The sequence below is a fragment of the Salmo salar genome, chromosome ssa09, assembly GCF_905237065.1.
Source record: "Salmo salar chromosome ssa09, Ssal_v3.1, whole genome shotgun sequence".
NCBI lineage: Eukaryota > Metazoa > Chordata > Actinopteri > Salmoniformes > Salmonidae > Salmo > Salmo salar.
This window is the reverse complement of record NC_059450.1, coordinates 157,548,466-157,560,646: the sequence shown is the minus strand read 5'-3', so window position 1 is coordinate 157,560,646 and position 12,181 is coordinate 157,548,466. Positions and strand designations below refer to the sequence as shown.

Genomic DNA, 12,181 nt, shown 5'->3' with positions numbered 1-12,181 from the left:
ACTGTTCTACTACTGCTACTGTTCTACTGCTACTGTTCTACTACTGCTACTGTTCTACTGCTACTGTTCTACTGCTACTGTTCTACTACTGCTACTGTTCTACTATTACTGTTCTACTACTACTGTTCTACTACTACTGTTCTACTACTGCTACTGTTCTTCTACTACTACTGTTCTACTACTGTTACTGTTCTACTACTGTTACTGTTCTACTACTGTTCTACTACTACTGTTCTACTACTACTGTTCTACTACTGCTACTGTTATACTACTGCTACTGTTCTACTACTGCGCTACTACTACTGTTCTACTACTGCTACTGTTCTACTACTGCGCTACTACTACTGTTCTACTACTGTTCTACTACTGTTCTACTACTGTTCAACTTCTACTGTTCTACTACTGTACTGCTACTGCTCTACTACTGTTCTACTACTACTAATGTGCTACTTCTGTTCTACTGTACTACTACTGTGCTACTGTACTACTAGTACTACTGCTCTACTAGTGTACTGCTACTACTTCTGTACTACTACTACTACAGTACTATTACTGCCACTACTAGAGTTTTTCCTGGTTAAGTCACATGGTGAGGAATCTTCTGCCCCTTCACATACCGTTATCAACAATCATACATGATCTACTATTTAAACATGTTTGATTTGATCATCATTTGTTTTTAGAGCTGGCATGTGGTGGCCAGCTGTTAGGAGAGACGGGGAATTTCACATCCCCAAACTACCCCAACTACTATGCTCCCAACACCAAATGTGAATGGAATATACAGGTGAGGAAGTGTTTGTACTGGGGTTACAACACAGTGAAGTGGTTTATACTGTACTGGGGTTACAACACAGTGAAGTGGTTTATACTGTACTGGGGTTACAGCACAGTGAAGTGGTTTATACTGGGGTTACAGCATAGTGAAGTGGTTTATACTGTGTACTGGGGTTACAACACAGTGAAGTGGTTTATACTGGGGTTACAACACAGTGAAGGGGTTTATACTGGGGTTACAACACAGTGAAGTGGTTTATACTGGGGTTACAACACAGTGAAGTGGTTTATACTGGGGTTACAACACAGTGAAGTGGTTCATACTGGGGTTACAACACAGTGAAGTGGTTTATACTGGGATTACAACACAGTGAAGTGGTTTATACTGTGTACCCGGGTTACAACACAGTGAAGTGGTTTATACTGTGTACTGGGGTTACAACACAGTGAAGTGGTTTATACTGTGTACTGGGGTTACAACACAGTGAAGTGGTTTATACTGTGTACTGGGATTACAACACAGTGAAGTGGTCTATACTGTACTGGGGTTACAACACAGTGAAGTGGTCTATACTGTACTGGGGTTACAACACAGTGAAGTGGTCTATACTGTACTGGGGTTACAACACAGTGAAGTGGTCTATACTGTACTGGGGTTACAACACAGTGAAGTGGTTTATACTGGGGTTACAACACAGTGAAGTGGTTTATACTGTACTGGGGTTACAACACAGTGAAGGGGTTTATACTGGGGTTACAACACAGTGAAGTGGTTTATACTGTGTACTGGGGTTACAACACAGTGCCTTCCCCGTAGCCTTCCCCGTAGCTCAGTTGGTAGAGCATGGTGTTTGCAATGCCAGGGTTGTGGGTTCGATTCCCACGGGGGGTTAATGTATGAAAGAAAATGAAAGTATGCATTCACTACTGTATGTCTGGTAAGGCGTCTGCTAATGACAACACAGTGAAGTGGTTTATACTGGGGTTACAACACAGTGAAGTGGTTTATACTGGGATTACAACACAGTGAAGTGGTTTATACTGTACTGGGGTTACAACACAGTGAAGTGGTTTATACTGTACTGGGGTTACAACACAGTGAAGTGGTTTATACTGTACTGGGATTACAACACAGTGAAGTGGTTTATACTGTACTGGGGTTACAACACAGTGAAGTGGTTTATACTGTACTGGGGTTACAACACAGTGAAGTGGTTTATACTGTACTGGGGTTACAACACAGTGAAGTGGTTTGTACTGGGGTTACAACACAGTGAAGTGGTTTGTACTGGGGTTACAACACAGTGAAGTGGTTTATACTGGGGTTACAACACAGTGAAGTGGTTTGTACTGGGGTTACAACACAGTGAAGTGGTTTATACTGGGGTTACAACACAGTGAAGTGGTTTATACTGGGGTTACAACACAGTGAAGTGGTTTATACTGGGGTTACAACACAGTGAAGTGGTTTATACTGGGGTTACAACACAGTGAAGTGGTTTATACTGTACTGGGATTACAACACAGTGAAGTGGTTTATACTGTACTGGGATTACAACACAGTGAAGGGGTTTATACTGTACTGGGATTACAACACAGTGAAGGGGTTTATACTGTATGGGATTACAACACAGTGAAGGGGTTTATACTGTACTGGGATTACAACACAGTGAAGGGGTTTATACTGTCTGGGATTACAACACAGTGAAGGGGTTTATACTGTACTGGGATTACAACACAGTGAAGGGGTTTATACTGTACTGGGGTTACAACACAGTGAAGGGGTTTATACTGGGGTTACAACACAGTGAAGGGGTTCATACTGGGGTTACAACACAGTGAAGTGGTTTATACTGGGGTTACAACACAGTGAAGGGGTTTATACTGGGGTTACAACACAGTGAAGGGGTTTATACTGGGGTTACAACACAGTGAAGGGGTTTATACTGGGGTTACAACACAGTGAAGGGGTTTATACTGTACTGGGGTTACAACACAGTGAAGGGGTTTATACTGTACTGGGGTTACAACACAGTGAAGTGGTTTATACTGGGGTTACAACACAGTGAAGTGGTTTATACTGGGGTTACAACACAGTGAAGGAGTTCATACTGGGGTTACAGCACAGTGAAGGGGTTCATACTGGGGTTACAACACAGTGAAGTGGTTTATACTGGGGTTACAACACAGTGAAGTGGTTTATACTGGGGTTACAACACAGTGAAGTGGTTTATACTGGGGTTACAACACAGTGAAGTGGTTTATACTGGGATTACAACACAGTGAAGGGGTTTATACTGGGGTTACAACACAGTGAAGGGGTTTATACTGGGATTACAACACAGTGAAGTGGTTTATACTGGGGTTACAACACAGTGAAGGGGTTTATACTGGGGTTACAACACAGTGAAGGGGTTTATACTGGGGTTACAACACAGTGAAGGGGTTTATACTGGGGTTACAACACAGTGAAGGGGTTTATACTGGGGTTACAACACAGTGAAGGGGTTCATACTGGGGTTACAACACAGTGAAGTGGTTTATACTGGGATTACAACACAGTGAAGTGGTTTATACTGGGGTTACAACACAGTGAAGGGTTTATACTGGGATTACAACACAGTGAAGTGGTTTATACTGTACTGGGGTTACAACACAGTGAAGGGGTTTATACTGGGGTTACAACACAGTGAAGGGGTTTATACTGGGGTTACAACACAGTGAAGGGGTTTATACTGGGGTTACAACACAGTGAAGTGGTTTATACTGGGGTTACAACACAGTGAAGGGGTTTATACTGGGGTTACAACACAGTGAAGTGGTTTATACTGTGTACTGGGGTTACAACACAGTGAAGTGGTTTATACTGTGTACTGGGGTTACAACACAGTGAAGTGGTTTATACTGTGTACTGGGGTTACAACACAGTGAAGGGGTTTATACTGGGATTACAACACAGTGAAGTGGTTTATACTGGGATTACAACACAGTGAAGTGGTTTATACTGTACTGGGATTACAACACAGTGAAGTGGTTTATACTGTACTGGGGTTACAACACAGTGAAGTGGTTTATACTGTACTGGGATTACAAAACAGTGAAGTGGTTTATACTGTACTGGGATTACAACACAGTGAAGTGGTTTATACTGTACTGGGGTTACAACACAGTGAAGTGGTTTATACTGTACTGGGGTTACAACACAGTGAAGTGGTTTATACTGTACTGGGGTTACAACACAGTGAAGTGGTTTGTACTGGGGTTACAACACAGTGAAGTGGTTTGTACTGGGGTTACAACACAGTGAAGTGGTTTGTACTGGGGTTACAACACAGTGAAGTGGTTTGTACTGGGGTTACAACACAGTGAAGTGGTTTATACTGGGGTTACAACACAGTGAAGTGGTTTATACTGGGGTTACAACACAGTGAAGTGGTTTATACTGGGGTTACAACACAGTGAAGTGGTTTATACTGGGGTTACAACACAGTGAAGTGGTTTATACTGTACTGGGATTACAACACAGTGAAGGGGTTTATACTGTACTGGGATTACAACACAGTGAAGGGGTTTATACTGTACTGGGATTACAACACAGTGAAGGGGTTTATACTGTACTGGGATTACAACACAGTGAAGGGGTTTATACTGTACTGGGATTACAACACAGTGAAGGGGTTTATACTGTACTGGGATTACAACACAGTGAAGGGGTTTATACTGTACTGGGGTTACAACACAGTGAAGGGGTTTATACTGTACTGGGGTTACAACACAGTGAAGGGGTTTATACTGGGGTTACAACACAGTGAAGGGGTTCATACTGGGGTTACAACACAGTGAAGTGGTTTATACTGGGGTTACAACACAGTGAAGGGGTTTATACTGGGGTTACAACACAGTGAAGGGGTTTATACTGGGGTTACAACACAGTGAAGGGGTTTATACTGGGGTTACAACACAGTGAAGGGGTTTATACTGTACTGGGGTTACAACACAGTGAAGGGGTTTATACTGTACTGGGGTTACAACACAGTGAAGTGGTTTATACTGGGGTTACAACACAGTGAAGTGGTTTATACTGGGGTTACAACACAGTGAAGTGGTTCATACTGGGGTTACAACACAGTGAAGTGGTTTATACTGGGGTTACAACACAGTGAAGTGGTTTATACTGGGGTTACAACACAGTGAAGTGGTTTATACTGGGGTTACAACACAGTGAAGTGGTTTATACTGGGGTTACAACACAGTGAAGTGGTTTATACTGGGGTTACAACACAGTGAAGGGGTTTATACTGGGGTTACAACACAGTGAAGTGGTTTATACTGGGATTACAACACAGTGAAGTGGTTTATACTGGGGTTACAACACAGTGAAGTGGTTTATACTGGGGTTACAACACAGTGAAGTGGTTTATACTGGGATTACAACACAGTGAAGTGGTTTATACTGGGGTTACAACACAGTGAAGTGGTTTATACTGGGGTTACAACACAGTGAAGTGGTTTATACTGGGGTTACAACACAGTGAAGTGGTTTATACTGTACTGGGGTTACAACACAGTGAAGTGGTTTATACTGGGGTTACAGCATAGTGAAGTGGTTTATACTGTGTACTGGGGTTACAACACAGTGAAGTGGTTTATACTGGGGTTACAACACAGTGAAGGGGTTTATACTGGGGTTACAACACAGTGAAGGGGTTTATACTGGGGTTACAAGACAGTGAAGGGGTTTATACTGGGGTTACAACACAGTGAAGGGGTTTATACTGGGGTTACAACACAGTGAAGGGGTTCATACTGGGGTTACAACACAGTGAAGGGGTTTATACTGGGATTACAACACAGTGAAGGGGTTTATACTGGGGTTACAACACAGTGAAGGGGTTTATACTGGGGTTACAACACAGTGAAGTGGTTTATACTGGGATTACAACACAGTGAAGTGGTTTATACTGTGTACTGGGGTTACAACACAGTGAAGGGGTTTATACTGTACTGGGGTTACAACACAGTGAAGGGGTTTATACTGGGATTACAACACAGTGAAGTGGTTTATACTGGGATTACAACACAGTGAAGTGGTTTATACTGTACTGGGGTTACAACACAGTGAAGGGGTTTATACTGGGGTTACAACACAGTGAAGTGGTTTATACTGGGGTTACAACACAGTGAAGTGGTTTATACTGGGGTTACAACACAGTGAAGGGGTTTATACTGGGGTTACAACACAGTGAAGTGGTTTATACTGTGTACTGGGGTTACAACACAGTGAAGTGGTTTATACTGTGTACTGGGGTTACAACACAGTGAAGTGGTTTATACTGTGTACTGGGGTTACAACACAGTGAAGGGGTTTATACTGGGATTACAACACAGTGAAGTGGTTTATACTGGGATTACAAAACAGTGAAGGGGTTTATACTGGGATTACAACACAGTGAAGTGGTTTATACTGGGATTACAACACAGTGAAGTGGTTTATACTGTACTGGGGTTACAACACAGTGAAGTGGTTTATACTGTACTGGGGTTACAACACAGTGAAGTGGTTTATACTGTACTGGGGTTACAACACAGTGAAGTGGTTTGTACTGGGGTTACAACACAGTGAAGTGGTTTGTACTGGGGTTACAACACAGTGAAGTGGTTTATACTGGGGTTACAACACAGTGAAGTGGTTTATACTGGGGGTTACAACACAGTGAAGTGGTTTATACTGGGGTTACAACACAGTGAAGTGGTTTATACTGGGGTTACAACACAGTGAAGTGGTTTATACTGGGGTTACAACACAGTGAAGTGGTTTATACTGTACTGGGATTACAACACAGTGAAGGGGTTTATACTGTACTGGGATTACAACACAGTGAAGGGGTTTATACTGTACTGGGGTTACAACACAGTGAAGGGGTTTATACTGTCCGGGTTACAACACAGTGAAGGGGTTCATACTGGGGTTACAACACAGTGAAGTGGTTTATACTGGGGTTACAACACAGTGAAGGGGTTTATACTGGGGTTACAACACAGTGAAGGGGTTTATACTGGGGTTACAACACAGTGAAGGGGTTTATACTGGGGTTACAACACAGTGAAGGGGTTTATACTGTACTGGGGTTACAACACAGTGAAGTGGTTTATACTGGGGTTACAACACAGTGAAGGGGTTTATACTGGGGTTACAACACAGTGAAGTGGTTTATACTGGGGTTACAACACAGTGAAGTGGTTTATACTGGGGTTACAACACAGTGAAGTGGTTTATACTGGGGTTACAACACAGTGAAGGAGTTCATACTGGGGTTACAGCACAGTGAAGGGGTTCATACTGGGGTTACAACACAGTGAAGTGGTTTATACTGGGGTTACAACACAGTGAAGTGGTTTATACTGGGGTTACAACACAGTGAAGGGGTTTATACTGGGATTACAACACAGTGAAGGGGTTTATACTGGGGTTACAACACAGTGAAGTGGTTTATACTGGGGTTACAACACAGTGAAGTGGTTTATACTGGGATTACAACACAGTGAAGGGGTTTATACTGGGGTTACAACACAGTGAAGTGGTTTATACTGGGGTTACAACACAGTGAAGGGGTTTATACTGGGGTTACAACACAGTGAAGTGGTTTATACTGGGGTTACAACACAGTGAAGTGGTTCATACTGGGGTTACAACACAGTGAAGTGGTTTATACTGGGGTTACAACACAGTGAAGTGGTTTATACTGTGTACTGGGGTTACAACACAGTGAAGGGGTTTATACTGGGGTTACAACACAGTGAAGTGGTTTATACTGGGGTTACAACACAGTGAAGTGGTTTATACTGTGTACTGGGGTTACAACACAGTGAAGTGGTTTATACTGGGATTACAACACAGTGAAGTGGTTTATACTGTACTGGGGTTACAACACAGTGAAGTGGTTTATACTGTACTGGGGTTACAACACAGTGAAGTGGTTTATACTGTACTGGGGTTACAACACAGTGAAGTGGTTTGTACTGGGGTTACAACACAGTGAAGTGGTTTGTACTGGGGTTACAACACAGTGAAGTGGTTTATACTGGGGTTACAACACAGTGAAGTGGTTTATACTGGGGTTACAACACAGTGAAGTGGTTTATACTGGGGTTACAACACAGTGAAGTGGTTTATACTGGGGTTACAACACAGTGAAGTGGTTTATACTGGGGTTACAACACAGTGAAGTGGTTTATACTGGGGTTACAACACAGTGAAGTGGTTTATACTGTACTGGGATTACAACACAGTGAAGGGGTTTATACTGTACTGGGATTGCAACACAGTGAAGGGGTTTATACTGTACTGGGATTACAACACAGTGAAGGGGTTTATACTGTACTGGGATTACAACACAGTGAAGGGGTTTATACTGTACTGGGATTACAACACAGTGAAGGGGTTTATACTGTACTGGGGTTACAACACAGTGAAGGGGTTTATACTGGGGTTACAACACAGTGAAGGGGTTCATACTGGGGTTACAACACAGTGAAGTGGTTTATACTGGGGTTACAACACAGTGAAGGGGTTTATACTGGGGTTACAACACAGTGAAGGGGTTTATACTGGGGTTACAACACAGTGAAGGGGTTTATACTGTACTGGGGTTACAACACAGTGAAGGGGTTTATACTGTACTGGGGTTACAACACAGTGAAGTGGTTTATACTGGGGTTACAACACAGTGAAGGGGTTTATACTGGGGTTACAACACAGTGAAGTGGTTTATACTGGGGTTACAACACAGTGAAGTGGTTTATACTGGGGTTACAACACAGTGAAGTGGTTTATACTGGGGTTACAACACAGTGAAGGGGTTCATACTGGGGTTACAGCACAGTGAAGGGGTTCATACTGGGGTTACAACACAGTGAAGTGGTTTATACTGGGGTTACAACACAGTGAAGTGGTTTATACTGGGGTTACAACACAGTGAAGGGGTTTATACTGGGGTTACAACACAGTGAAGTGGTTTATACTGGGGTTACAACACAGTGAAGTGGTTTATACTGGGGTTACAACACAGTGAAGTGGTTCATACTGGGGTTACAACACAGTGAAGTGGTTTATACTGGGGTTACAACACAGTGAAGTGGTTTATACTGTGTACTGGGGTTACAACACAGTGAAGTGGTTTATACTGGGGTTACAACACAGTGAAGTGGTTTATACTGGGGTTACAACACAGTGAAGTGGTTTATACTGTGACTGGGGTTACAACACAGTGAAGTGGTTTATACTGGGGTTACAACACAGTGAAGTGGTTTATACTGGGATTACAACACAGTGAAGTGGTTTATACTGGGGTTACAACACAGTGAAGTGGTTTATACTGGGGTTACAGCACAGTGAAGGGGTTCATACTGGGGTTACAACACAGTGAAGTGGTTTATACTGGGGTTACAACACAGTGAAGTGGTTTATACTGGGGTTACAACACAGTGAAGTGGTTTATACTGGGGTTACAACACAGTGAAGTGGTTTATACTGGGATTACAACACAGTGAAGTGGTTTATACTGGGGTTACAACACAGTGAAGTGGTTTATACTGGGATTACAACACAGTGAAGTGGTTTATACTGGGATTACAACACAGTGAAATGGTTTATACTGGGGTTACAACACAGTGAAGTGGTTTATACTGGGGTTACAACACAGTGAAGTGGTTTATACTGGGGTTACAACACAGTGAAGTGGTTTATACTGGGGTTACAACACAGTGAAGTGGTTTATACTGGGGTTACAACACAGTGAAGTGGTTTATACTGTACTGGGGTTACAACACAGTGAAGTGGTTTATACTGGGGTTACAACACAGTGAAGGGGTTTATACTGGGGTTACAACACAGTGAAGGGGTTTATACTGGGGTTACAACACAGTGAAGGGGTTTATACTGGGGTTACAACACAGTGAAGGGGTTCATACTGGGGTTACAACACAGTGAAGGGGTTTATACTGGGGTTACAACACAGTGAAGGGGTTTATACTGGGGTTACAACACAGTGAAGGGGTTTATACTGGGGTTACAACACAGTGAAGTGGTTTATACTGGGATTACAACACAGTGAAGTGGTTTATACTGTGTACTGGGGTTACAACACAGTGAAGGGGTTTATACTGTACTGGGGTTACAACACAGTGAAGGGGTTTATACTGGGGTTACAACACAGTGAAGTGGTTTATACTGGGATTACAACACAGTGAAGTGGTTTATACTGTACTGGGGTTACAACACAGTGAAGGGGTTTATACTGGGGTTACAACACAGTGAAGTGGTTTATACTGACTGGGTTACAACACAGTGAAGTGGTTTATACTGTGGGGGTTACAACACAGTGAAGGGGTTTATACTGGGGTTACAACACAGTGAAGTGGTTTATACTGTGTACTGGGGTTACAAACACAGTGAAGTGGTTTATACTGTTCTGGGGTTACAACACAGTGAAGTGGTTTATACTGGGGATTACAACACAGTGAAGTGGTTTATACTGGGATTACAACACAGTGAAGTGGTTTATACTGTAACAGAAGTGGTTTATACTGGGGTTACAACACAGTGAAGTGGTTTATACTGGGGTTACAACACAGTGAAGTGGTTTATACTGTACTGGGGTTACAACACAGTGAAGTGGTTTATACTGTACTGGGGTTACAACACAGTGAAGTGGTTTATACTGTACTGGGGTTACAACACAGTGAAGTGGTTTATACTGGGGTTACAACACAGTGAAGTGGTTTATACTGACAGGGTTTATAGGGTTACAACACAGTGAAGTGGTTTATACTGGGGTTACAACACAGTGAAGTGGTTTATACTGGGGTTACAACACAGTGAAGTGGTTTATACTGTACTGGGATTACAACACAGTGAAGGGGTTTATACTGTACTGGGATTACAACACAGTGAAGGGGTTTATACTGTACTGGGATTACAACACAGTGAAGGGGTTTATACTGTACTGGGGTTACAACACAGTGAAGGGGTTTATACTGGGGTTACAACACAGTGAAGGGTTCATACTGGGGTTACAACACAGTGAAGTGGTTTATACTGGGGTTACAACACAGTGAAGTGGTTTATACTGGGGTTACAACACAGTGAAGTGGTTTATACTGGGGTTACAACACAGTGAAGTGGTTTATACTGGGGTTACAACACAGTGAAGGGGTTTATACTGAGGGGTTACAACACAGTGAAGTGGTTTATACTGGGGTTACAACACAGTGAAGTGGTTTATACTGGGGTTACAACACAGTGAAGTGGTTTATACTGGGGTTACAACACAGTGAAGTGGTTTATACTGGGGTTACAACACAGTGAAGTGGTTTATACTGGGGTTACAACACAGTGAAGTGGTTTTATACTGGGGTTACAACACAGTGAAGTGGTTTCATACTGGGGTTACAACACAGTGAAGTGGTTTATACTGGGGTTACAACACAGTGAAGTGGTTTATACTGTGTACTGGGGTTACAACACAGTGAAGTGGGTTTATACTGGGGTTACAACACAGTGAAGTGGTTTTATACTGTCGGGTTACAACACAGTGAAGTGGTTTATACTGTGTACTGGGGTTACAACACAGTGAAGTGGTTTATACTGGGGTTACAACACAGTGAAGTGGTTTATACTGTACTGGGGTTACAACACAGTGAAGTGGTTTATACTGTACTGGGGTTACAACACAGTGAAGTGGTTTATACTGTACTGGGGTTACAACACAGTGAAGTGGTTTATACTGGGGTTACAACACAGTGAAGTGGTTTGTACTGGGGTTACAACACAGTGAAGTGGTTTATACTGGGGTTACAACACAGTGAAGTGGTTTATACTGGGGTTACAACACAGTGAAGTGGTTTATACTGGGGTTACAACACAGTGAAGTGGTTTATACTGGGGTTACAACACAGTGAAGTGGTTTATACTGGGGTTACAACACAGTGAAGTGGTTTATACTGGGGTTACAACACAGTGAAGTGGTTTATACTGTACTGGGATTACAACACAGTGAAGGGGTTTATACTGTACTGGGATTGCAACACAGTGAAGTGGTTTATACTGTACTGGGATTACAACACAGTGAAGGGGTTTATACTGTACTGGGATTACAACACAGTGAAGGGGTTTATACTGTACTGGGATTACAACACAGTGAAGGGGTTTATACTGTACTGGGGTTACAACACAGTGAAGGGGTTTATACTGGGGTTACAACACAGTGAAGTGGTTCATACTGGGGTTACAACACAGTGAAGGGGTTTATACTGGGGTTACAACACAGTGAAGTGGTTTATACTGGGGTTACAACACAGTGAAGTGGTTTATACTGGGGTTACAACACAGTGAAGGGGTTTATAC

At 42.6% G+C, this 12,181-nt stretch overlaps 1 protein-coding gene across 1 annotated transcript in view; it reads left to right on the top strand.

Annotated features, from left to right (window-relative positions):
* st14a (ST14 transmembrane serine protease matriptase a) overlaps nucleotides 1–12,181 on the top strand; it is a 62,310-nt gene that overhangs the window by 30,131 nt on the left and 19,998 nt on the right. The window contains exon 8 of the mRNA XM_045724912.1: nucleotides 684–787. Within this exon, the coding sequence (XP_045580868.1) occupies nucleotides 684–787 (104 nt within the window). The remainder of the gene's footprint in view (nucleotides 1–683; nucleotides 788–12,181) is intronic.